This window comes from Ursus maritimus, unplaced genomic scaffold, assembly GCF_017311325.1.
Source record: "Ursus maritimus isolate PB19 unplaced genomic scaffold, ASM1731132v1 scaffold_13, whole genome shotgun sequence".
Classification (NCBI taxonomy): Eukaryota; Metazoa; Chordata; class Mammalia; order Carnivora; family Ursidae; genus Ursus; species Ursus maritimus.
Window position 1 is genome coordinate 39,329,375 of NW_024423675.1, and position 27,467 is coordinate 39,356,841.

The following is a 27,467-nucleotide window of genomic DNA, read 5'->3' on the forward strand; positions in this document are numbered from 1 at the left end:
GGGTCTTTTTGGATAGTCTCGATATTCCTCTTAGAAGGAAAAAGATCATGGTGTTTAATTTACAGGGTATAAATTCAAATTTTAGTGCTGATATTTAAAACTATGTGACTTTTGGCAAATTATTCTTTCTGTGGCTCAGTTTTCTCATATTTATACTGTAGATGATGCCGTTAACGACCTCAGGGGGTTATTGTGAGGATTAACCAAATTAATATTTGGGATGCTTATGGGGATACTGTTTAGAATTGTAATTGGCAGTAAGTCCTTAATAAGTGTTAGTTACATAACAAAAATGTCAACAAATTAAACACATGTATATTTGGGAATATTTTCTTCTTGCAGGGGGAGACCATTAAGTAAGGCTAGGGCTCTGAAAGTTGCAGAGGTTTCCAAATGACGGTGTCTGTATTTTTTAGGTTAATTTAATCTCTATTTCATTTCATTTTGCTGCTGTTCAGAGTCCTATTAAGTGATTATTTTATAGTCTCACTCCTGAAGCTCCTTAACTTCAAAAATATTGTAGCCCTTGAGAGGAATGCACTGATGTCACATGAACACATACTTCTCTAACAAATGCACGGTTGTGTAAGCTTCTGACTTGCCTTCATTCTCTTGCTCAGATTTGGCACACTGCTAAATATCAAGGCCTGAAAAGTGGCACATTTTTTTGGCCAGGATCAGATGTTGAAATTAATGGAATTTTCCCGGACATCTATAAAATATATAATGGGTATGTATAGGTGCACTTTTTTCAGAACAGCTTATTTGTTTTAAATCTTGGCTTCTCCTTTTTATCCAGTCCTGAATTCCAGCGTTTCTGTGAAGTGTTGGCTGAAAAATGAGAATGGTCAGCATAAGGGCTCTGTCTCAGCTACCTTTTAGATGGAGGTTAAATGGGTTTTGAATAGATGGATGGACAGTAAAACTAGACAAAGTTTTTTCTAGAGGCTTTTTTGGAAAGTGCTGGTATCATGTTGGAGTTTGCATTCAGATCCTTGGGCAGGAATAAAAAATGAAGTTGTGGTGACTGACTCCAACTTTTGAGTCTCGAACTAGTGAGCTCTCCATAAGGTGCCCTTCTAGAATCTATTGACACATGGGTTATTCACCTGGTAGCAATTGCTGTTCTCCAGTGCAGGAATAATATCCTCAAGTAGGTATAAGAAGCAAATTTTTATTTTTGTTTATTTATTTATTTTAAATATTTATTTGTTTATTTGAGAGAGAGAGAGAGAATGTGCGAGAGTGGGGGGAGGGGCAGAGGGAGAGGGAGAGAGAGAATCTCAAGCAGACTCCTCACTGAGTGGGGAGCCTGACGCGGGGCTCGATCTCATGACCCTGAGGTCACGACCTGAGCAGAAATCAAGAGTCATACGCTTAACAGACTGTGCCACCCAGGCACCCCAAGAAGCAAATTTTTAAACCCAGTGACAGCTTTCATATGTGTAAAGCTTAACCTTTGTTTCTTTATTGGGAAAACAAATTTAAAATAAAATTTTTGCATTGCTTCAAACATAATGCATGGAATTGTTTTAGTCTTTCAGTGCTATTTTTGGTGAGAAAAACGCTGATACTTTAAACTCGAACAATTGTCACAAGTTGTTTCATTTTGCTTATTCTTAATTTTAGTTCCATACCGTTTGAAGAAAGGATTTTAGCTATTCTTAAGTGGTTGCAGCTTCCTAAAGATGAAAGGTATGTAGAGGCCTAATTTCTATGGTAAATACTCCTTTGTTTTATAGAAATCACACAATATTTTAAAATGAGCTGCAAGAAAACTTTGCAGCTGGCTCTGGCATTTTATATCCAAATGGACTCTTTTTATGGAGCTCGGATAGCGGCATTTTGAAGAACTCCAAACCTGTAAATTATTTCTCAGCAAGTTTAGAAATGTTACCCCAGTGGTGTAGACTTTTTAATCACTATGGATTGTTAAATTTTTCTTTCCGTTCTGTTTTACAATGTGTTTATAAAATATTACATTTTGATGCTGTTTGATTTAGACCACACTTTTACACTCTGTATTTAGAAGAACCAGATTCTTCAGGTCATTCGTATGGACCAGTCAGCAGTGAAGTAAGTACCTTTTTATCGGTGATTACGTCTAACTAAAGCTTGCTTTGAAGCAGGTTTCTAGACCATTCGTTAAGATTCCGTGGTTCTGGAATGAGTAGTAAGCAGAGTTTTACTAAACCAAAGGATGTGTTTTAGTAAAAATAACAGTAGGGAGAATTTGGCTTGTCTATACTTTCCACAGTGCTAAATTGAACTGATGGTAAATTCCTTATTCTCAGTTCCAAAGCCTTTATCCACTCCATTTCTCCGTACATCGACCTAAAAAACTAAGGGCTCTTTGGAAATGTTGTAAGTGGGTAAGACTCCAATTTTCTATGGCAATATAGGAGAATTAGTCAAATAGCACAAGAAGCCTACCTTGATCTCTCCACCCTAGGAGATACATCTCTGATCTCTGAGCTCATGTTCACAACAGAGCTCGGGCATCAAAAAATAGGAAATTTTGTCAAAACTATAGAGAATTTGAAGTAACCATGGTTTTATTCAGCAGTTACTAGGAAGCTAGAGATGGGGAAACAGCTCATGGACTAAGACTGTCAATGTAAGGTCTTAATTTGTCCTGACACACTTTCAGGAACTTAGCTCATTCCTGGCTATGTTTGTAATCGGTATAGTGCTTTAAAAGATCAAATACTGGTTTCAGTTTTGTGTGGCCATATAATTTTGGTATCTTGGAGCAGAGGAAGCATTAAAACAGAAAATGATTTGAGCTTCTTTCTTTGTACCTCTAAGCTGAGTTCCCTTATGATGTATATTTTATTTATGACCTGAGATCTGAAAAGAAACAAGAAGGATCTGTGAATATTGTTGATCATGATGAAAGGTGAATCGGTATAGCCAAGGTCCCTAATCTCAGAATCCTTGTTGTCTTTTCCCCCATGTGACTCCAAGAGATAAAAGACTAGGAATAGCTAGAATTTCACCCCCAGACTGGATAGTTTGTGAGCCTCAAAGACTCTTTAGCACAGAGTCTAGTCCAGAGCCTATCCTAACGTGTCTGCCGTGCTACTTGCTCTAAATGCTTGCTTCAGCAACAGCAGGAGGAGGGGAGAACATAGGCTCATTTTTTCTCACTTGAATTTAAAACACCTGCCTAAACGATCTTCTCCTGGCTTCCCTTACCCTGGGTTTACTCCACATTTGCCCCTCTCAAAGCATAGGTTCCTCTTGGGTGCCATCTTGTCAGCTAAAAGAGAGGAAAGAGAGAGGGAAGTTGACCCTCAATCTAGGTCTATATATACTCTCTAGATCTTTCCATCAAAATCCATCTGCAGCAGCTCTAATGTAGTTAGTAATTCCATGTGCCCTTGCTTTGCTTCTGTCCTTCAACTAAGCACAAATGCTCGGGGTAAGGAAGACACATGGCGGACAACGTGACCATGTCATCATTGGTGAAAGGGAAAAGCTTTTTGTCAGTGTTACATTGGTTTGAGAGTTGGCCAGATGCTAGTGTAATTTTTATTCATTCACTAAATTCCCTGACACTTAAGACTGCTGTCCAGGTCAGTTTCGCTACAAATAAGTCTAACGATCATTTTGTAATTGTTCAATTATCAGATCATATGAACTGTAAAGTCAGGGCTGCCTTTTCTAATGTCATTGAAGATTTGCCAAAGTACTACTTTTCTGATGCATCTGCGTTCAAGATTGAGCCTGTTGCTTTTTGTATCATATTCACCAACTTGTAACCTCTGTTAAATTCTAATATTACTGGCACATCGAAACGTACTTTATTTTGAATACTTAAAAATTCCAATTCGAATTACTTGGATACCATTGAGTGACTGAAAGACCATATTGGGAGACTTGTTTCATATTACAGTGAAATTCATTGACCGTAGACATAAGACTAATTTGATGCATAACAGAAAGCACATGTAGAACTGCAAAGAATTTTCCTCGGGTGGTTTTGTAAGGAGAGCTGAAAAGAGAAGTGTCAAAAGCAAGTTGCTGAAATCATTTGCTCTTCTGTGTCCTTGGGATACAACATATGCAAAATACATGCAGTTTGTAAGGAAATAGTGGGTTGTATTCCTCGTTCTAACTTGAAAAATCAAATACATGCAAGAACGATAAAAAGCATTTCATGAATGATTTTGACATTTTTGACAGTTTAGACAATCAGATCAGCTGGAGTCATTCCCAATACTTACAATTGAGCACGTACGTATGGGATTTGGGCCCTTCTTTTGTTAATGGGCATTGTCTTACCTGACCTGTCTTCGCCTAATGTAAATCTGTTCATCATAGTAGTTGCATCCACTGAACTTTCCCTGTATGAACAGAGATAGCTTTATATAGCAGTAGCCGTTACTATGGAATCCATCACATGAGGTTGCTTCCCTTTCGTAGGTCATCAGAGCATTGCAGAGGGTTGACAACATGGTTGGCATGCTGATGGATGGTCTGCAAGAGCTGAACTTGCATCGATGCCTGAACCTCATCCTTATTTCAGATCATGGTAATCTGACTTCGCATCATTTACCCTGCAGGCTAAATGGTGCTCCCCAAAAAAGTTTCCTTGATTGGTTATTGTTTCATTATTTCTTCTGATTGTTATATTTTTTTTAATGTGAGTTACTTGTGGAAAGTTTTTAGGAAAAAATGATATTAAACATAAAGTATAAGTAAAACACAGAATTCACAGAAACCTAAGAGCCTGTCAGTGACAATGCACCCATTTCCTGATGTGGGGAAGGGTTACATAGGAAGGAATTTTGAATAGTTAAAAAAAAGCATTTAATATTAAATTTTGGTAAATCTAGTCTAACAATCTTAGATTTAATTTGAACACATTATTATGTCCTATTTTCTTTAGCATGGTAAGTCTCATTTTAGAAGTGGTATAAATTCTAGCGCTATGTTAATTTCATTTTTACTTACTTTGACCTTTAGAACATGTTTGTTTGACAGCCTTGGGAGTACAAAAGCAGAGAGTGCATAAGAAAATAGAAAACAAGTTCTTTTTGTTTGTTTTTTTCTTGTTATTGTTTGCTTCAGAAATAATTACTAAAAGCTATTTCAGGAAATGGTTGTAAGAAGTTCTGTCCCAAAGAAGCTACAGTTCCGGAACAGGACTGAGAATTTTATGTTACCATTCGTATTCTAGGTGATCTGGGGAAAATGAGTAGGTTTTTCTATTCAGCCTGAAACTGTGATATTCCTAAGAAATAAGAAATATTGAACTGATTATGGATGAAGGATGGGAAAAAGTTTTTTTGGGGGAAGTGCAGTGGTATCTATGACTGAAATTCTGTGTCTCACCTATTAGACGTTTAACGTGAGCACTGAGCACATATTTATTGAATTAAATTCTGGAGGTGAAAGAAATTCTCTTCTGCATGTGAAATTCCTTATTAAAGTTGCGACATGTTGGGAATTTTCTTTCCTCCCAGGCATGGAACAAGGCAATTGCAAGAAATACGTATATCTGAATAAATATTTGGGAGATGTTAAAGATATTAGAATTGTATATGGACCTGCAGCTCGGTTGAGACCCTCTGATGTCCCAGATAAGTACTTTACATGTGAGTATATGTGGATGCTAACTTTGACTATGATTACATTCAGAATACATTCCTCTAAATTATTCTGTCTCTACACTAAAGTGCATCAGTTAAAGTGAATTTCCTCTTCATGCTTGATTCTCCAATGCAGATCTTCTGCACCCAAAGGGATTTTATAAAGGCATTGGGTGTGAGGACACAGGTCTAACAGCTTATCTTTGTTATTTATTGCTAAGCATATGATTTGATGAGCTTAGTACAATTTTATGTTGTAGTGTGTGTTTTACTTGTATTAGGTTCGAGATTACTTGTACGAAAAAAGCACTGCAAAGTTCAGCTACATGGACTCAAGTTTAATTAATGACATTCCATTAAAATAGCTTAGAACTGTTATAGAATAATATTCTATGATGAGGAGGAATGTTGGCAATTCTGTAGTTCTTAAAATTCTATAAACAACTGGTTTCTGTCCTCAGAAATGACTTTCTCTGACCATTCCAAAACACAGTAGGAACATGTCTTATAAACAGAGAAGAAATTTCATGTTCTCTCTTGGACACATGTGGAACCCGAACAGCCAAGACATTTTTTTAAATATTAATTCTTTTGCAAAAGAGGTCCATTTCCTAATTGTTTAGACCTTTGTTATAGCCCGCTTTTTGATTGCCATCTTTGGTAACTTTCAGATACCTACAGCAAGTCTTGTTTATTTTTTTGTTACAGTTGACTTTGAAATAGAGAAAAAAGCTTGTCTGACATTTATCGGAATCGGTTAGGTATGGGCACTGCAGTGCTGTATGTTTCAGTAGATACTGTTGAATATTCATGAGGAGACATAGATTTCACTGCAGGAAAATGTATATTAATATAGAGACACTAAGCATAGACTCTATATGCCTGGCAAGTTTTAATTAGCATTTTTTTAAATTTATAAAAGTAGTATACAATTGTTACAAAGCCTGTTATAAAAACTGTACAAGTGGGGGCAGTGCCCAGAACAGTTTAGGATGGGGTGGCAAAGCTTTGACCACACCCTTATCTCATTAGGCCTCAGTTTTCCAAATTAAAGCAAAAATTATATCTATATTTATTTATCAATATACATACATAAAACATATATACAATACATGTTCTTTGATCTGAATAACTTTCTCAAAATTATGTAAAGTATAACTAGAAGAATCTTGGAGAGCTAGACATTTATTGATTTGTAGCACAGAATATACTAAATCTATGGTCTTGTTATCAAATTCGGTTTCAAAACTAGTCTACTTGCCCTCTCTTCCTAGGTCCCCTGTGTCCTTTTTATTTGGAAATTCTGGAATTGTCAAATACCAAAATATGTAAAGTAAAAAGTAACGGTTTCCCTGAATCTCCCTAATTCACAACTCATTTCCTCTCTCTAGAGATAAACATTGCTAGGCTTGGAATATGTCTTTCCTGATACCTGGTATGCGTATATAAGACATGTTTGTTTTTTAATTTTTATACCTTGAAATCATACTAGATCTAGATGCATGGACAGATAGATGGATGGACACACATATGGATGAACAGATGGATAGATAGATATTCTGTAACTTGCCTTTTCATTTAACAGTAGGACACAATTTCACAGGCATGGGGTGGTTCCTAACGATCTCTCTCATTCTGCCAATGACTGATACATAATCATTTAAATAAGCTGTTTGAAATGTGTTTTGAAATTTAAATACAGAGTTTGAATCTGACATTCAACATTTTTGTTTTATTTTTAATTGTAGCATACCATCAACAATTAATTCTTATCTTTGTCCCCCCTTCAGTTGATTACGAAGACCTTGCCAGAAATCTTTCTGTGAGTAGATATCTTTATGTTTTCATTATCTAGTTACTGTTAGTTTTGTTTAATATATATTTAGAAAAGAGGTTCAGTATCTGTTCTTGGATTTTAGCGTTAGAATTTTTGAACATGAAAAAAAGAATTTTTGAGTATGTGGGCCAACATTTAAATGCCCTATTATTTTTAAAGATCTTTAAGGACATGTCCCAATAAACTAGCATTGAAAGTTTTCAAGGGGGTGTCTGGGTGGCTCAGTGAGTTAAACATCTGTCTTCAGCTCAAGTCATGATCTCGGGGTCCCGGGATTGAGCCCATGTCAGGCTCCCTGCTCATCATCTTTCCTTTCCCTCTGCCCCTCCTCCCCCCACTCGTGCACACGCGCACGCGCTCTCTCTCTGTCTCTCAAATAAATAAATATTTTTAAAAAGTTTTTAAGATTTCATTTATCATTATTTAATTTTTATGACAGTGAAGATATAATTGGAAAAAAAAAAGGAAAAAAATTACAGCTGTATCACCATTGGTACTGTTAGCATTATTGTATATTTCCTACCAGTCTTTATGGCCATTTAAAAAAATAGGTTTTTGTCCCGGTGATGGGTTATTTATAGTACATTTTTTTACTTGGTGTGCTTTAAGCATTAAAGAAAATTCTTAATGTTGTAGTTGTAAGTGTTTGAAAGAATATCATCAGTAGTAACTCAAAATCGCGTGACACAGTCTAAGAGTTTTGGGATTTTTATGCAGCAATCCTGATTTTCTGTAAAAAATATGAGTATTGTTGAGAATGGTCAAATGGTACATTATATAAGTTAAGAACTCAGTTATTTTTGCATCTGTGACTTAGTGAGCAGGCTGATGAAATTTTTATCAGAAAAAATGCATTGAATTAAACAATTTCAAGAGAAGTTTACACATAAGAAACTATGGAAATAAGAGTTTTTCTTTACCTTCTATAATTTCAGTGCCGGGAACCAAACCAGCACTTCAAACCTTACCTGAAACATTTCTTACCAAAGCGTTTGCACTTTGCCAAAAATGACAGGATTGAGCCCTTGACGTTCTATTTGGACCCTCAGTGGCAGCTTGCATTGTAAGTTCTGATGGTTTCCAGGTAAACTTAGCCTGATATGTTAGTAATTCAGTGTCACCATTGGGCCCTTGCCAACAATGTTGTTATATGAAAACTGTACAAATAGGATTCTCTTCACTCTGTCCTGGGGTTTCTCAACCTTGGCCTATTGACCTTTTAGGTCAGATAATTCTTTGTTGTGGGGAGTTGTCCTGTGCATTGCAGGATGTTTGCAAGCATCCCTGGTTTCTACCCATTAGATGAAGAAGCTTCCTTTCCACAGTTGTGCCAGTCAGAAATGTCTCCAGACATTGCCCGAAGTTCCCTGGGGAGGGCCATGCACCCCCAGCTAGGAACCACTGCTCTGCTCACGTCCGTATTGATTATTTCTTATGTTCTACGCTTGTGTTACTACTTAACCATTGTATCTCTTCTGCACATTACAGCTATCCTAATAATACCTTTAAATCCAGCAAATGATTGGTAAAAGCTCTTTATGATAATGAGCAATTACTTTCTTCATAGGGTTGTTCTTTCACCTCAGTTTTCTGGTGTGTTGGAAAATTATTTGGATGGTTGATGTTGTTAATATCTCAAAACATGATCATTAACTCTTTTGAGAGTTGCCAGGAAGCTGGGGATGATACAGGAAACCTAAGCAGTGAACAAGGATTCAGTTAACGTTTCACCGTCTCTCCTTTGACTGGAGAGCTGTGCTTCTGGTATTTGGAAGAAGAATATGAAGGAAGGGATGGTCCTTACCCTTATATTAATAATGTGCTAATATTTCACAAATACCTACGTATTCCAAAGATTTCTTTAGACTAAGCCATTTAGTTTGTACGAACAACCCAACATGGCGAAATTGGAACCAGGAGAAGATAACTAACTTGACGAAGTCACAGCTGGTAAATGGCATAGTCAGAGTTCAAAACTAGCTCTGTGTCAATGCTAGTGGCTTTTCCCCTCCATGCTACACTGCCTATATAGTTGATTTATCTACAAAATAAAAGATAAGGGTGACCCCTTAATGCTTTCCACGCCTGGTGGTTTCGTGTACCTTTTTTTGTCTGGTTTAACAAAATAGTTACTTGTTCTTTATGAACAGAAATAGTGTTATGATTATAAACTTGGCCGTGTGACTAGACTTTACATCATTAATTCATATTATGTCAAAATTAGGACTCCTTCAGAAAGGAAAGATTGTGGGATTGGATTCCATGGTTCTGACAATTTGCTTTCAAATATGCAAGTAAGTAAGCTTGTTACACTTAAGAAAATAATAGCTTATATCTGAAGAAAACTATATAAAGTTATAGACTTAGAAACATGGAGTGTGATTGTATGTCTTGAATGAGAATTAATGAAGCTTATAATTTCATATAGCTGTTTTACTTTGGGCATTACATTAAGAGACTACTGTTAAAATTTTATATTCATGTTTCATAAACGTGTGACTTTTACCTCATATGAAATTTCTAGATGTTATTTTGCGTGTATTTGTGCTCCCTTAAGAATATTGCCCCACAGTAAATGAAAACTAGTGATTTAATAGGGGAAAAGATATCATACTTTAGTTCTACATGAAGGTAATGCCTCACATTTACCCAGCAATGTAAAATTTCAGAATGTACTCACAACAGTGATTTAATTTGACGCCTACAGCACTGTGCGAGGTGGGCAGGGTGACCTTTGTATCCCGTTTCACAGATGAGCAATAGTTTCATCATTCATTCTGTTCTGACTGTCAAGTCAGGAATTGCAGTAAAGCTGAGAGAAATAGCCCACATGTCCTCAGATTAAATGTGCAACACCAGTTAAAACAGTATCCCGCCAAGTCCATGGACACAGTATTTTTCCCATGATCTTAGCCAGTTTAGATATGTACAGCGTGGATAATATAAAATAATTTTAGGCACACAGCTGAAATGAATTGACACACTGGTACTTTTCTGGCCCACGTAGGCCCTCTTTATTGGCTACGGACCTGGATTCAAGCACAACACTGAAGTGGACGCCTTTGAAAATATCGAAGTCTATAACTTAATGTGTGGTAAGTGGGAACGGACTTCTTTAAAATGGACCTGGAATGGGATTCTCAAAAGTAGGTCACATGGTGGGCACCTTTGTAGAGATGATGATGAGGGGAGACCGACCTTCTTCTTCCTGACCCAGAGTCATTGAAAAGACTATGGGATCATGACATCCGATGACTTACGGTTCTTCCACGAGGCCGCCCACGGGTGAATTGGAGCAGCCAGAGCAGGGGGGTCTGTACAGCCCCAGTGCCTTGTAGTTTGCCAGGCCTTGGGCTTAATTGTATGACAACCGAAACAGGTCTGCAGTGGAAGCCTGAGAAAGAGTTTGGAGTCTGTGACCCCTGTCACAAGACAGGCAGAACCTCTGGTAACGATAATACTTGCATGGATGACAATGTCAAGGTTGTAGAAATGGAGGAGGACCCATGAGATATAGTCTTCGTTTACCCTGTACTTTCTTAATTAGTACTTTTATGGTTGGATATTGTGTTTTAAGTATCACTTCCTTTTTCTGACAGTGATACTGGGCATTTGCAAAACTCAAATATGTCGTCAGTGTAATTCTTCTAGTGGGAGCCTATATACTTAAGTGAATTCGTATGTTCTGAAGCACTTAACACAGTGCCTGGCATATGCTAAGTGGTTTACTCTAGAAGTGTTTGCTGTTGTTACCAAGAGCACGAGTCAGAGTCAGATAAACCTGGTTTTGAATCCTAGGTCTTACTCCGTTAGTAGCTTTGAGGCCTTGAGCAAAGCACTGTGATTACTCAGCTACCAGATATTGGCAATAACTTACTAAATTGTTTTGAGGATTAGGTAAGAAAAATACATAAGCACAGTGATTGGCATATAATAAGCATGCAGTGGTGGTAACTATAGTCACACACATTAAAATTCAGAAGTTTCCAGAGAGAAGTATAGCATATATATCGGTGATTCCATTAAGAACAGCATAGTCATAAATGTTCTAAAATTCAAGAGCATTTCATAGTTTCATTTTAGGTAGAGAGTAAAGAACTCTTTTATAGATAGGGTTTAAAAAGGATAAAAATCGTAGGATAAGTCTGCTGTGTATTTGCTTTTGAAACCTCTAGTAACCATTTACCATTCTTGGAATTGTGCAGATTTGCTGAATTTGACGCCTGCTCCTAATAATGGAACTCATGGAAGTCTTAACCACCTTCTAAAGAACCCTGTTTATACCCCAAAGAATCCCAAGGAAGCCCACCCCGTGGTACAGTGCCCTTTCACAAGATCCCCCAGACGTAACCTTGACTGCTCGTGCCATCCTTCGGTAAGTATTGACCAAAGTCTAGCCCAGTCGGATCTTACAGCACCCTCTGCAGAGCTCGTGCTATAGAAACACTTAACGATCAAATTAAAATCTGTGAGAGGGCATAAATATCTATTCATGTTTAATTCTGGTGGAACACATGCCGCCCTTTTATTGTTGATTTTCCTCTTCGTTGCTTTTGCATTTTCCCCTCTGTCTCTATTGCTTGGTGCTGTGACTTGACTGGGGGCAGGTTGGGAGAAGTCCAGCTGAGTCCGGAGCTTCCTAAATCATGGAGTCTGAGCTGTTATCCTAGCAGTGAGGTCTTGATCGTCAACCAATCACAGTATTCTTCCTCTAAGATATCTCTCAATTAATTTTAAATGTAGAGGGAAAAATCACATTTCTTTTTGGTATGAAATGGATGGATGGCACTGTTTCTTTTTTACTTCTATCTTAACATACGGTTATAAGAAGATAAAAATATGTGACAAGTGAACAAAACTGATAGTGTCCCTAAAGACAGAGATTTGGGGGAGCAGTTGATTCGATGCTTTCCATTTTGTTTGAGGCTCATAGAAAGACTTGAAGAGTAGCGATGAGTTATAAAGCAGCAATTCTTATTTTTTCATTCCTAGTGTTGTGCTTAGGTAACAGTTTTGTCTTTTTGCGGCTGTCATCTGAACTTTGATCCTTTTCGTCGAAAAAAATAAACTTTGACTTGTACAAGATGGCTCTGTCTTCGTCCCATGACGGAATAATTAGGCTGTAGGAGTTGTTTGTCACAAGATTAAAACATGTCTCAAAACAAAAATAATAACCAAACCTCGTGTCTCTCATTGATGAAAATCGTATTATTAACTTTTTAGGTCTTGCCAGTTGTGGATTTTGAGATACAGTTGAATTTGACTGTGGCAGAAGGTAAGACATGTTTACCCTGACATTTGCTAACATTCGTCAGTTGTGACTGGGATGTTCCGCGTCACTTTGATATGGTTTCTGATACATTTTGACATAGTCTCTGATCCTTAAGTTACTTGGCTCAGTTTTTTCCTTCTGGAATAAAAAGGCAAATTGTGCATAATTCCCAAGTTGAATTTGCCTATATAAAATCTCTGTAAATGTGAGGCACCTGGGTGGCGCAGTCAGTTAAGCATCTGTCTCTTTGATTTCGGCTCAGGTCGTGAACTCAGGGTCCTGAGATCGAGACCCACATTGAGCTCCACACTGGGTGTGGATCTGCTTGTGGTTCTCTCTCTCCCTCTGCTCCTCCCGCCATTCACACATGCTCTCCCTCTCTCCTTCTCTCTTTCTCTGTCTCAAAAATAAAATAAAAATAAAATCTCTGCAGATGTTTAGAGAAATCTTTGATGGCCCTGTGATGACAAAGCATTGTGGTGAGGGATGACACTTCTGGAATTGATTTGTGTTTGAATGAACGCAGGGGCTGTATGTCCATGGAAAAAGTATTCACTCTGTAAATTACTGTTTTCTCATCTGTGAAATGAGTGTATAACTAATTCATAGGGCTGTGTAAGAATTAAATTAGATGACGTATACAAAGGACTCTACAAAGCACTTGACACTTGGAAAAAGTACAGTAAATGGTCTCTTACTATTACTGTTTCATTCAGCTCCGTCTCATAATTTTAGTTGTGATTTTTTGCTTTCTGAGTACCTATACCATCCAGAAACTTCTCTGTCTGAAGTTTTCCCTGAAGAATAAATCATTAAAATAATGTTACTAACATAATATAATAAAAAATCATTAAAAAAAATAAAATAATGTTAAAGAATTTCAGCAATATCTTTAAGTCCTAATGGTGAAATTTCTTCGCGATCTCACGTAATGTCCTCTTGTGGTATCGTGATCTTACATTGATCTTTCAGAATCTTCATAGGCAAAAACTATAGTGAATCCCTTTTGTTAATTGTTTATGGCTCTGCTCTTTGTAATTAGTTTTCCTTTTTTACATTTAAAAATAACTTTTCAATAGTGTTAAGTAGAGGAAAGAATTGGATGAATGTATCATTATATTACTGTCATAGAATTCACAGTAAATATGTTTGAATGGCGGTTTCATTTTTTTCCCCCTGCAACCCAAGAGAAGGTTATTAAGCGCAGCACTTTACCTTATGGAAGACCCAGAGTTCTCCAGAGGAACACCTCGGCCTGTCTTCTCTACCAGCACCAGTTCGTGAGTGGTTACAGCCGTGACTTCCTGATGCCCCTTTGGACCTCTTACACCGTTGACAGAAATGCAAGTATTGGTCGCCTCTTTAGCTATGTGTGATTATTTCAGATCATCGTTAAGCAAAACATTGAAAGCAGAGTTAGTTTGGGTCAGTTAATCTTGGCTCTGTCATCAGTTCCTGAATTAGAAGATCACTGAACTGCAGGTCAGAAGGTTAGGTTCTGGGTCTAGCTCTGCCTCAAACCAGCTGGGTGACTTTGAGACTCAGAGCAGATTTCTTCTTGTGCGGAATGAGGGGTGTGCATGCAATAAAGGTTTCTCCCTTGCTTTTTGCTTGTTTTCATATTTTAGGATTGTTGTTTGTAATTTTGTGAAATTAATTTTGCAGTCAGGTGCAATGATTCAGTTCTAAATACAAAGATGTGTGAGCACAAGGATTTTTGTCAGCTGCGCTCACCTTAGGGGGTCCTTAGGGGGAAGCCATGAAAGCTCAGTAACCTCTCTGCATGTACCACCTAGGAAGACCCCTCCCCCCGCCCCCAAACCAGACCAGGGAGAGGCCAGGGATCCCGTCCACTTCCCAGAACACAGGAAGGCCTTGAAAAGAGTCAAGGATTGATGGGTGGGGGCAAATACCCCAGAATAAGACCACCATCCCCTCACTCCTGCCCCCTGGCTGCTGTGGTAGAAAGAGAAACAAGACAGGCCTTGAAAGAGAGAATGGGGGAGGGGGTGAAATTTAGATTTTAATCAAATGAAAGTTTTAAACTAGACCAACCAGATTTTCAGAAACTGAATGCCTGGCAAGCTACAGGATGCCCTTAAGCGGTGGAAAGGGGATTTGAGAGAGCTTAATTGAGTGTAGCAACTGGATTTACAAAATAAAACTATTGTTAATACTCACCAAGAGCGCCAAATAAAAATACGCACCCACACATATTCACATAATTAACATAAAGTTTCTACCATAAATTTGATTGTTCTAATTTAGAAGACTATCTTCCAATACTGTAAACACATTTTTTTTACCTGACTCAGTGATATATACAGTGTTTTGTAGGTTTCCATCAGATTTACTATCATTTCATGCCTTAATTACACTGTTCTTTCATCCTGTTCACATGTCCGGTTGACTTCTATAATCAAAGCTGCATAAATTCAGTCATCAGTGCTCCTGAAGTTTTCATGCTGCACTGTTGTTCAGTGGCTCCCCACCCCCGGCTTCAGTCTGCAGTTGTGTATGGAGGATAGACTCAGGTCCCCCCAAATCAGCATTTCGCTACATAAACGTTTGCAACTAAAAAAACGCAATACACAAAATTAGCCCAGCATAATAGGAAACTATTTGCACATATATGAAAAATGACTAATAGCCTTAATATCATAGAGTTTTTGCATTTCAGTGAGAAAAAAGATGAATGTACTAGTAGAAAAATGGGAAAATGGAGAAGGACAGCCAGAGCCCTGTAACCGAATGGGTGGCTCATCTTCGCTACTCCGAAAGCAGTCCTCTTTTCTTTTGTATGCCTGACACCTGGTGGCTCTTTTCATTTTGTTTTTCAGGACAGTTTCTCTGCAGAAAATTTTTCCAACTGTCTTTACCAGGATCTTCGAATTTCTCTTAGTCCTGTCCATAAGTGTTCCTTTTATAAAAATAACGCTGAACTGACTTATGGGTTCCTCTACCCACCACGTAAGTTTCTATCTCCCTGACCTTCCCTTTCTCTTGTCCTCTTTCTCTCTTCCTCTTCTTTTCCTTACGAGGCGGGGTACATCATCTTGTTTTTTTTTTTTAAAGATTTTATTTATTAATTTGACAGAGAGACAGCCAGCGAGAGAGGGAACACAGCAGGGGGAGTGGGAGAGGAAGAAGCAGGCTCCCAGTGGAGGAGCCTGATGTGGGGCTCGATCCCAGAACGCCAGGATCACGCCCTGAGCCGAAGGCAGACGCTAACGACTGCGCCACCCAGGCGCCCCTCATCTTGTTTTTTTTAATGGTGAAAATGGTGAATGAGAAGTATAACTCTTAGGGAATATTTTTAAAGTGTCTAAAAGTTGAATTTTGGAAAACTTTTAGCTTCTGTTTGGAGGGTAGTTGGTTTAGTGCAGACACTGTAGGTAGGACGTTCTTTACTTTTTTGCATTTCTTTTACTCAGAATTTGAGAAAGCTTGGGTCGGAAGGATATATCAGGGTTCTTAGGAGATATTTTGTTAAAAGAAAAAATGTTGAGGTGCCTGGGTGGCTCAGGCCATTAAGCATCTGCCTTTGGCTCAAGTCATGATCCCAGAGTCCTGGGATGTTGGGCCCCCTGCTCAGCGGGGAGCCTGCTTCTCCCTCTTCCTCTGCCCTTCCCACACCCCCACCCCTGCTTGTCACTAGTGGGTCTCTCTTTCCCTCTCAAATAAATAAATAAGAATTAATTAAAAAGGAAAGCTGTAATTTGTCAAAGAATTAGGGATAGGCAGAGCCTAAGTGTGCTTGCTCTTTCACAGAAATGGAGCTGCTAGGGAATAGCTTTTTTTTCTTTTTAAGTTAAATGTTCTATTTTTAATGTGGCAAATCTGTGTGTTAATGAGAAGACATTTTGAGGCTGGCCTTAAAAGGCAAAAGTCAGAAGGCTCCAGGTGCTCAAATATTCTCAATATCCAGTCGAGTCCCTGGAATAAGTGTCTGAAGTCAGAACTTGGCTATTGCTTTATAAAAATAGACCAGGTCCAAGCCGAAAATCCATACAAAGACGCCTTGTACAGCATTTCGAGGCAGACATCCTGCCATGTTTTTTCTGGGTAGTAGGTGTTGTTCTGAAGCCAGATACTTTCTTTTTTCTTCTCACTGTGGAAGAGTTTAAGGAAAGAGGGTTGTCAACACAATACATTTTTAGTTGAAATAGGCAAATATGGTAAAATTTGAACATATTTGATTTGGGGCTGTTACTAAGCTTTTGTTCCTTTGATAAATTCATCTTGAAGAAAAGATCTAAATATTTTACTTTTTTTAAGAGACATGACCAAACACATTGCACTTTCCCTTACCCTGTACCTAGGAATGTTTTATGGGTTTAAGGTGATTTTTTTTTTTAAATGCCCTCCCATGAGAAAGTATAATTTCTAATGTGATTCATGAAGAATGAAAGTCATCTTTTTTTATTTTCTTTGTAGAACTAAATAAAGGTTCAAATCAACTATATTCTGAAGCATTGCTTAATACTAATATAGTGCCAATGTACCAGAGTTTTCAAGGTAAAAAATTTTAATCCTGTATCTCACAATTTCAATGAATTTCTGTGTATTACAGGTATAATTTATATTAATAAGACTGATCCTCTAAATTAAATGACTATCAAACATGGTCTTATAGGTATATGTTCTCAGAGCTATACATTCTTGTTCATTCTTAACTTTGGTAATACCAGTACACAGAAATTCTGCAACTATTGGAATTATGATCTATTCCAATACCTATTATTCTGCCTTGTATTTACATCTTTATAAACAACATTTTTTGGTGAAAAAAGTATGTAATATTCTTCCTATGTTACCTGGCTAATATAGTCTCCTAACAATTAACTTTCAGTTTGTTTTCCCATTTAACTTTTGGAAGTTGTTGATAATTGTTTTTAATCTTGAATAAATTTGGGCATCATTATTAATTATCGCAGTATTTGGAACACTTAAAATAAATATAAATTTATGCTTCAAGTGACATAGAATTTCAAAATACCGAGTATTCAAGGCTATTTTTACTCTAATTTATGTGTAGAATACTTGTGACTATTTCAAAGGGAATATTCAGGTATTAACAGTAAATCTGAATAACCTGCCTTGTTTATTTATGTTCATGGTTTTTTATGCCTCATGATGATCTGTCATCACAAATTCATGGTGATGCACGTGGTCAGGGATGCCCAAAATAGTGTTGAATTCAACGTTTGCCTCTTCTGCCAAAGGCAAAAGCTGAACAATGGTTTTTGGCCTCCCACTAAGACTGAAGCCAAATTTGACTGTCTGTAATTATTACAAATGCTGGTTTTGAATAAGGTTGTTGAGTTATTTCACATGACAGCATGGCACCTTGTTCTTTTGCAACTACGCTGACGTCCTTCTTGTTTCAGTTATATGGCGCTACTTTCATGGCACCCTTCTGCCAAGGTATGCAGAAGAAAGAAATGGCGTCAATGTCGTCAGCGGTCCTGTGTTTGACTCTGATTACGACGGATGTTATGATTCCTCAGAGACCCTGAAGCAGTAAGAACATATTTCATTTACTCTTAAAAACAGTTGTCGTGTGGGATTACCATCCAGTTCAGTCAGCAGAGCCTTTTCTGTCTGATACCGTTCCTATTGACGGACATGCCATTTCTGATGACACTGGAAACCCCTTGAAATATCTGATTAATTTTGATGTTTTGCTCAGTGTTCAGAAAAATGTTTTTTAGAGGAAAGAAGGAGTGTTTCTCCCCAATTCAGCTTAGATGAGTAATTCTTGAGCTCAGATTAAACACTGAACTCTACCATATGTTATGAAAGTAACATCCATGTTTAAAATCTCTGTGTGTGGCTAATTGATAAGATACTGTCTTCATTAACTACTTCTGGTTAGAAGATAAAGAACCATGTGGTGTGGTTAGAGGCATCCTGAGTGGAAGAATCAGGTGTTAGAAAGCTGTAGTGTCCAAGTGTAGACCTTGGGCAAATGTCACAGCTTTTACCCAGCCTTGCTTAGAGGGAGGTTGAGTGGCCATCTTGAAAGAAACTATCAGTGAGTACTATTTTTATAAAGTAGAGTGGCAGAATGTTTTAGAAACCATTTGATCTTTCTTAAAACAATAACAGCATGATTTTTTGAAGCAATATTGCTGTTAAGGCTACGGGAAAAAGAGAATGAAATGTCTGATGTTCAGCTCTTTTCCTGAGAACTGCTGTCTCAGGCAGGCTCAGAGATTACTCTTCACACACATACATCTGTGACACATTAGTTTATAATGTATAATTTATAGACAGTAGTTTATAAAATGACAGGGTTTGGGGTTTTTGTTGTTGTTGTTTTTACTGTATTCCTCGAGGTGTAGGGGTCCCAACATAACTGCCTCAGAAGTCACAGCAGTAGAATGGGTAAAGAAGAGAACTTCATACCTTTCACATTCCACCAGAACTCTGTTTTAATCAGTTTTATATATTATGGTTCCATATAAGATTATAATTGAAGACAATGCCCCCACTACCTTAAATTTGGAAAGATGCTGAAAAACGAATAGATAAATCTGGCTTTGAGACCAAAGGATATAGAATTAAGATGACATAAAGGTATTACTTGGGACGTCTTGGAGAATATGCTGCAATTTAAAAGAAGTTACTGTGATGAGAAAGGAAATCCCTTTAAAACAAAGGAGAGTTCACAGAAACATGACTTCACTGGAGGGGCTGGAATAGAAAAAAATCCCATACCAGTTTCCTCTCTGTCTACACTCTGTGCACAGCTGCATAAAGTTGAGAAGACTATCAGTAATGCTTTCAATCTTAGTTGTAGGTATTTGAGAATGATATATTTTTTTCTTGAGTGTCTCAATTCCAGTGTCTTAAGGTAGAATAAAAAAAAATCTGAAGTTCAGTAAATTTTTATAGAAAATAATAATTATTGGGTTTGTGTTTGTCTTCTAATTCGTTCTCGCAGTCTGGCAGAACATGTTGAAGTATTATGATTACTAACTTCTTACAATACATTTAATTATTTGACTGAATTTTATTTTTAGATGCATTGTATTAAAATACACTTTACTGAAATATTCATTAAAAAGAAGAGAGTTATTTCTTTCTTAAAGTGAAGATTGCCATATTTTCCAGAAACAGCAGACTCATCCGTAATCAAGAAATTCTGATCCCAACTCACTTCTTCATCGTGCTGACAAGTTGTAAAAACACATTCCAGACTCCCTCCCAGTGTGATGATTTAGACAGCTTAGCTTTCATTTTGCCTCACAGGACTGACAACAGTGAGAGCTGTGCGGTAAGTAGCCTTTGTTCCTTTATTACCTTAAATGTTGAAAATACGAATATATTTGTGTGTGTCATGTCTGACATTACTGTGGGTGAAAACAGAATGTGCATATGCACTTTGAAAGGATATACTTTGAAAGGATGTGCTTTACGTGTACTTTGCAGGATGGTTTTAAATTTGATGCTCTGAGATATCTTTGGAGACCACCCTTGTCTGTTAAAACACAAAAAACAAATCAAAATGTAAAAACTTAGTGCCTGCATATGGCTTACCACTAAATTCTAGATTTATTTGAACTATGAATTTACTCTTGTTTCAAAACTGGATTTATAATTCCCAAAGTGTTAGCACTATTATAAATTAGTCTTCAAGTTATGGTTAGGTAGTGTTTCAGATTAATTTTCTGTATATCACTCTATTATAAAAATCATGTTTGTCCCTAATTATCTTTTCTTATTCTGTTGTCATTCACCATTTGGAAATAATTGTTTTATGTTACCCTGTTTGCTCAGAATTAAAAAACAAAACAAAACAAAACCTAAACTAGTCTTTGAACACCAAGACTATATTAAAATTTTAGGAATTTTAAAGTTTTCCCTTATGGTGAGCCAATTTTTTTCTTTCAGAATACTTCCCAGATTTTCTAGTTGTTTTTTTTTTTTCCCACTTTTCTTTTTTTGTCCATCGAAGTAGACGTAAGTTGGCAAAGCGATGTAGCTTTCTCACCAGGCTCATTTAAAGGGGTGGTGGAGAGCTGGAGTCCTGTGGTCAAAAGGATGTTGAGGCCCCAGTCTGAGCTCCGCAGGAGAGAGTGCTGTGATCACGCATTCATTCCTTCCTGCATTTATTCATTTATCCCTTCTCGGATCCAGTCATTCATTCCTTTAATAAATATGTGTTGCCATGTACTCTTCGGACAGAGGACACAGCAGTGAACAAAACAGACAGTAGCTTCTGCCGTGGGCCCAGGAGTAGAATACAGAGATCCGTTGTCATCCCTGACCTAGGAGTCTATGTGTCACTCATTAAAACTCATGAAGATATTTCACTCTTTAATTGTTTCTCTGACAAACTGAGAATTAATTGACCAGTCCTCATAGGACATATTTCTCATTAAGTTATTTTCCCTTGTGCTTCCGAATTAAGTACAGAATGGCAGGATTTTAACTATTTGGATGCCCGTTGGGCATCTACGTCTGCCAACTGGTCGCTGTCGTGGACACTGTTGGATACATACTGAGTGTTCCTTCTTCATTGCTTTCTCTTCCTCAAGAGATTGAATTGTCACTGAAGTTATCAGTTAGTGTTGTGTTCTGCAGCAAATAACGAAGAACCCATTCACAGTGACTTGAGCAATTAATGGGTACCTCGTGTGATGGGACTTCCAGAAGTAGACAGTCTTGGGTCAGTAGCACTGTTAGGGACCTGGACCTTTCCTGTCTTCCTTTGCCACTGTTCTTAGCATGTGGCACGGGTGGGCTAAAGATGGTTTCTACTTCTCAAGATATCCTGTCAGAATTCTGGGCCCTCCTCCCAAAGAGACTTATGCTTACATCTCCCTGACCAAAACGATGTCACTGAGTTCCTTTTCCATCTCTACCATTCCAAAAGCTGTTGTGCCGATGTCTTAAATGCAAACATTTCTCAAATTCTATAATAGCAGTGCACCTAGAAGACACTAAATATTGGCCTTGAACCAGAGAGAGGATTATTTCAAGGTCGGTCACACATACTGACTGATTCCTTCTGTTTCGTCTCCGAAGTAGCGACTGAACATTAGCAGGCTAGTGGCCTGAGACATCAGATATCTTGCCTATACTTTTTATCTATTCCTGTGTCTGTTGGGACAGATGGAAAATATCTACTGGCCAAGTAGTCCACTGAGTCAGGGTTATTCCTCCAAGAGCCAGACTGAAGATTGTTGGAGAGAAAGAGACTGAGTGGGGCAGTAGGTAGCATGGGGTGTAGTGATGATTGGAGGCTAATGGGAAAATGGAAACTATTGGTCCATTTCCCTTTTATGTGGAAAGTCTGTATTTATCATTTCCAACTAATAATGTCCCAACGGTACAGAACTCTTTATTGGAGGATGTCTTTAAAGTACAATCGTAGCCCACCAACCAGTGGACACCTTCTCCATCTGACCTTCTCCAGGAGCCATATTCAGAAAAATGGGTACTTACACGTGAATGTGTGCTTTCCACCTGTGTTACCTGCCTCGGCCACCAGCTCTGCTTCTAGGTCCTGGAGCACGGGCCTTTACTTCTTGTCTGATCTCCTAGTAGCTGAGACTTCACTACCTCCCCAGAGATGGAACTGTGTTTGACCACTGCCCCCAACCCCTCTCTTCATTCCAACCACGTAAATAACTGATTCTGATGAGCACGGGTATTTTTGTCGTGCATCCGCACACATCCTTACAGTCGATCCTCAAAACAACCCTGGCAGGAGGGCGCAGGTAAGAGAATCAGGATTCGGATGTTAAATAACTTGCCTCAGTTTACATGGTGTGATAATGATAGGACCCGGATTTCAATCCAAGTTTCTTTCTGCTCATTCCCATATTCGTTCCACCATGCCACGTTGCTTCTGTTTTTCCAACATTTTTTTTTAACCTCACATTGTTGAAATTTCTCGCCCCAATGCAACACATGAGCATCGATTCTACATAAACTTCCCTTTTCCCAAATTCGAGACATCTAATTAAACAAACATGCATCGCATGTGTTAGATGGTGAGCTACCAGGCGCAGGGATCATGGCTCACAAAGCTTGTAGCATCTGCCATTGGGAGCCAGAATGTCGTAACTCATTGAAATGGGAAGATGGCGAACTGACTGTTCTCCGATGACTTCTCTTTTCCCCCACCTTCATAGAACGGGAAGCATGAGTCTTCATGGGTTGAAGAGTTATTGAGGTTACACAGAGCTCGGATCATGGATGTTGAACACATCACTGGACTCAGCTTCTATCAAGAAAGGAAAGAGCCAATTTCAGACATTCTAAAGCTGAAAACACATTTGCCAACCTTTAACCAAGAAGACTGAGTTTTTTATTCCAAAACCACACCCTAAATGTTTTTGAAAGAACCTTTTATTCGATACGGTCTTCTCTTCACGCTGTCGCATTGTTTGGAAACTGCAGACCAGAGTTAGAGCTGCGAGTCCTCTGTGTTACAGGCGTCTCAGGGAACCTCGCGGCCTCCGCCCGGCAGTAGCCAAATACTCTCACTGGGTCTCGCACATGTTTGAATGTGTAAGAATTGTTCCAATTTGGGGAATAAAGACAGACCATACCTAAAACTGCTCTTCTATCTCTCTTAAGGGCAGAAGTAGCTGTGAACATTGTCTGGACACCAGATATCTGAATTTTATTTTCACTAATAAACTTCTGCGGAACTGGCAGGCGCAACATAATGGATAGGATTGGAGTAGTCTGTGTTACCTTCAGATTTTCACAAGGATTTAAAGGTGATTCTGGATTCTTTCTGACTTGGAATTTCATTCATTTTAGTTTTAACTGAAAAAATTAGTGGAAGCAAAAGTATTTCTAAGGCCCTCTTTCCGTCTTTGCCATACACCCATTCAAAAGCTAAAATGTGTAATCCTGTGGGTTTTTTTTTTTTTTTAATTGTGATTGGGCTTCTTCAGATTTAATGTCTTTAACAAGTTAAACTTTGAGGGAAGATCTGTGAATTGAGTAACGGAGTCCATCTGCCTGCTATACATTTTTATTCTCTGTTTATACAGAAAGAAAGATATTCCCATCCTGATCACTTGTAATTAACAGGTTGAAAATAGCTCTAAAAGTGGTTATGTTAGACTATTAAAAATGTCTTGGCGGAACTTCAGAGAACCTGTCAACACAGGCGTGGTAGCATTTTTCATCAAGATGGTAGGAACGTTTTCCTCTATGCACAAAAATGACCCCACCAGCAGCAGAACTATGCTGAGCTATTCATTTTGAAGTTCCATAGATTTGGTGAGAATGTGTAACCCTTGCTTTACATCTTCTTGGTGGTCATGCTCAATGAATCTGACCTCTCTGCCAGATAGCCTGTACCTTTTAGTCCCAACCTGTGAACCTTTAACGGCTTCCTTCTCTTTCAGGCTATGTGGGTTTGATTTAGGTGTTATATTAGTCCACCAGAATTTTTTATTTGTCCTTCATATGATGATCATTCTTCAACAGACTACAGGCCACAAAATCCTTTAGATAATATAATTTGTATCTAAAAATTATTTAGTAATCTAGAAAGTTTCGTTGGTTTTTGTTTTAGTCCTGTAAGGCCCTGAGGGTTTGTACATTGCTTTTTTCCAGTCTGTCTGCTCTCTGTTGTTCAATTTAGGTCATTTCTATTATTCTGTCTTTAAGTTCACTGATTATTTTCTTTCTCTAATCCATTTTGGTGTTGAGCCCACCCATTGATTTTTGTATTTCAGTTAAAATTGTTTTTTCTTCTCTAAAATTTCCATTTGGTTCTTTCTCATATATATTTTATTTCTTTGCTGAGAATTTCTTTTTTTGCTAAGATTTTCTATTTTTTCATTTATTCCATGCAATTCATAATTACTCCCTGAAGCATTTTTGTGATGGCTGCTGCAAAGTTCTTTTCGAATAATGCCAGCATCTGTGTCATTTCAGGGCTGGCATCCATTGTCTTTTTCATTTAAAAAGATTTTCCTGGTCCTTGGAATGATGAATGATATTCAGTGGGAACCTGACTATCTTAGGTGTTATGTGACTGTGGATCTTATGTAAACCTTCTGTTTTAGCTGACTTTTCTGACATCAGCCTAGTGGGGGACTTAGGGGCACTGTCTGGTTCTTTCCAGGTGTGGCTACGAGTACAGGTTTCCCACTCCGCCTCCAGTGACACTTGGGGTGAGATGGGACCCTTGTTGCTGCTGCACAGGGTGGGAATTCAGCTCCCCACTGGGCCTCCATTGATGTCTTCCTGGCTGGGGTGTGCAGGGGGCCTTGTCACTGCTCCACAGTGGTGTCCACTGACACTGTGGGCAGGAATGCTGGGAAGGCTTTATTACAACCAAGTGGGGAGGAAATGACCCATTGCCTACTCAACCTTCTCAGATCCTACCCTGTCAGGGGAGTTAGGGTCCTTCATGACAGCCTGTCGATGTCAGGCTTGGCCTTTGCTGGCATGTTTGGGTCTGTGGTCCTTTCGGTAGCATTTGCTAGAGTGGAGCAATTACTGTTTTCTCTCTTGCTAGGCTACTCCTTTTCCAGTCCTTTGGCTAGAGAGCAGGCCTTTCTTAGGACTTCTTTTCGCCTCCTCTGTTGGCATTTCACAGGTTGTGACATCTTCAGCTCCAAGTCTGGGACTTATGAGCTAAAAAAGCAAACTCAGGGGAACTCATCATAGTTTTGTCCCTTGGGTCCCAGGGTCCCTAGCCTGCCTGCCTTCTTCTCTCCACCTTTCAGAATATTCCTATTTTTGTTTTATATATAATATCTAAGCTTTTTATCTGCACTTAGCAGAAGGATATCTACTTCTTTATAGAAGTGTCTCATTGATTTTTATATATTCCTCTAAACACATGCAGACACATGATTGCCTCTATGTAAAGCATCTTAGCAGATCTTAATTAAATGGGTAGATGTGTCTCCCCTTTGCCAGTCACCAGGAATACAAAGAAGGACAAGTAATAATCCTTACAGTTTTAGGGAGGGAGAGGATGGAGCAGAAGTGTAGATGATGCCTAAAGCATGGTAATTGTTTTAATGGAGCCATAGGCAGGGTGCCAGGGAGGACGGAGGAGACACTGGGTGGTGGTTGACAGTCTCAGCAGTGCCTTCCCAGAGGTGGAAACATTTGGGCTAGAACTTGGTGCGAAATGGAGGTCTTCAGGTGAACAGGTAAGGAAAGGACATTCTAACATCCTTTGGATGGATACTCTTTGGCATTTTCCAATGTACTCCTACTTCTGATATTTCTATAAATGTCGCTATGACCGACTTATGATATACAACTACGTTATTTTTCCTGCTTTGTTCTAAGCAGCTCCTGCTCTTAAAAGTCGACTAGACTATTAATGTTGTGCTGACTCTAAAGAGCATCCACATCTGTTCCTGCTTAGCTTGTTTTTTTCCGTTGCTCTTACAGTGTTCTTTTTCTTCTTTTGTCTTGAAAGAGATCTCTCCTTTGACTATTTCATCAATTTAAAACACGTGACTGGCCTCCAGTCCCCCAATTTGAATGGTAAATTCACATGGCTCTATATGAAAATGTCTTTTTTTCATATGCAAAACAAAACCTTTATTTTCCCCTAATTTTATTGCCATGCCTCTGATCAGTACTCCTCAAATGAGGTAAGTTACTGCCATATAAAATTTCATAGCTGTCCGCTCGTTCATGGCAGAGCAAAGAATCAGGTGGAACTTGAAAATATTTAGAAGTTTCAGAGAAAGCAGTCACACTTAGGGGGAAGAAGGCAAATGTTTCAGCAGGGTAGGTCAATGTGTAGAGGACTTTTAGGCCAGTTGGCCCAGTCCTGTTTCAGGAGAGAAGGTGGATGAGATTGTGGCTAAGACCACCCCGTCCTTCAGGAAAGGCTGTTACCACCCCCCACCTTGACTTTTTTCTGTCATTAGCTACAGTAACTGTCCTGCCTTGCCTTGTGGGTACCTGCTTAATCTATAACAGAAACAGGCATTTGAACTTTGAAACTAAATGTGGTGATTACACTTCATGCCAAAGCCTATGACAGGAATCTGGTGTGTTGGTGCTTTCATAAGCGTTAGGTAAAATTGTAACATGGCTACAGTCCAATGACATTTTCCTTGATTTTTGGCAGTCTAAATATTATAAGGGGGAGGGAAAAGTCTACAGGATATGTCTCTAAGCTAAGAAATGTGGATTTACCAATAAAAATTGTATATACAGAAACTTGGCTGCTTTCCTGTGTTGTGTATTTGAAGGGTGGGGACAGGGAACGGCGTGGTGGTGTTTTCCTAGGGATGATACTGCGTGCAAGGGTTGTAGACAATTAACCACAGCTGTATTGTTGGAATGAGAAAAAAGATTCAAAGTTCATTTCAGGTTCACAGAGTAAACATCGATTTCTGTGACCTATATTCGTGTTTTTGGCACTTAGATGATTTGCAGTCATACTTCTAGGTAAAACAAGACAGGCGTGTATAAAATATCCTTCCAGTATGTAGAATGGTCTGAAACCAGAGGGAAAGTATCCAATTTGTAACTTCCATAGATTTTTTTTCAACATGAAATTTTTGTACTTATCCTTTCCATTACCTATAAACAGCAATTAAAAGAAAAATAAAGATATTTACTAGAAATTATAGCCGTAGCAGAAGTTGTAGATGCATAAAGCATGTTCTAGTCTGCTAGAAATGAAAGAATCTCTGCAATGGGTATTATCCTGGTGAGGTGTCGAAAGGAAGCAACAGAAAAAGTGTGCCTTTCATTCCACCCCAGTGTCGTAGTTTTAAAGTTAACCTCATACTTGCCC

At 38.4% G+C, this 27,467-nt stretch overlaps 1 protein-coding gene across 1 annotated transcript in view; it reads left to right on the forward strand.

Annotated features, from left to right (window-relative positions):
* ENPP1 (ectonucleotide pyrophosphatase/phosphodiesterase 1) overlaps window positions 1-26,902 on the forward strand; it is a 70,504-nt gene extending 43,602 nt beyond the window's left edge. Inside the window, exons 9-25 of the mRNA XM_040627802.1 lie at window positions 621-730; window positions 1,630-1,695; window positions 2,004-2,076; window positions 4,429-4,537; window positions 5,472-5,603; window positions 7,388-7,419; window positions 8,370-8,497; window positions 9,659-9,728; window positions 10,442-10,529; window positions 11,640-11,809; window positions 12,658-12,709; window positions 13,895-14,049; window positions 15,547-15,676; window positions 17,144-17,224; window positions 18,097-18,229; window positions 19,826-19,988; window positions 22,855-26,902. Of these exons, the coding sequence (XP_040483736.1) occupies window positions 621-730; window positions 1,630-1,695; window positions 2,004-2,076; window positions 4,429-4,537; window positions 5,472-5,603; window positions 7,388-7,419; window positions 8,370-8,497; window positions 9,659-9,728; window positions 10,442-10,529; window positions 11,640-11,809; window positions 12,658-12,709; window positions 13,895-14,049; window positions 15,547-15,676; window positions 17,144-17,224; window positions 18,097-18,229; window positions 19,826-19,988; window positions 22,855-23,025 (1,863 nt within the window). The 3' untranslated portion in view covers window positions 23,026-26,902. The remainder of the gene's footprint in view (window positions 1-620; window positions 731-1,629; window positions 1,696-2,003; window positions 2,077-4,428; window positions 4,538-5,471; window positions 5,604-7,387; window positions 7,420-8,369; window positions 8,498-9,658; window positions 9,729-10,441; window positions 10,530-11,639; window positions 11,810-12,657; window positions 12,710-13,894; window positions 14,050-15,546; window positions 15,677-17,143; window positions 17,225-18,096; window positions 18,230-19,825; window positions 19,989-22,854) is intronic.
* Window positions 26,903-27,467: the final 565 nt, after the last annotated feature.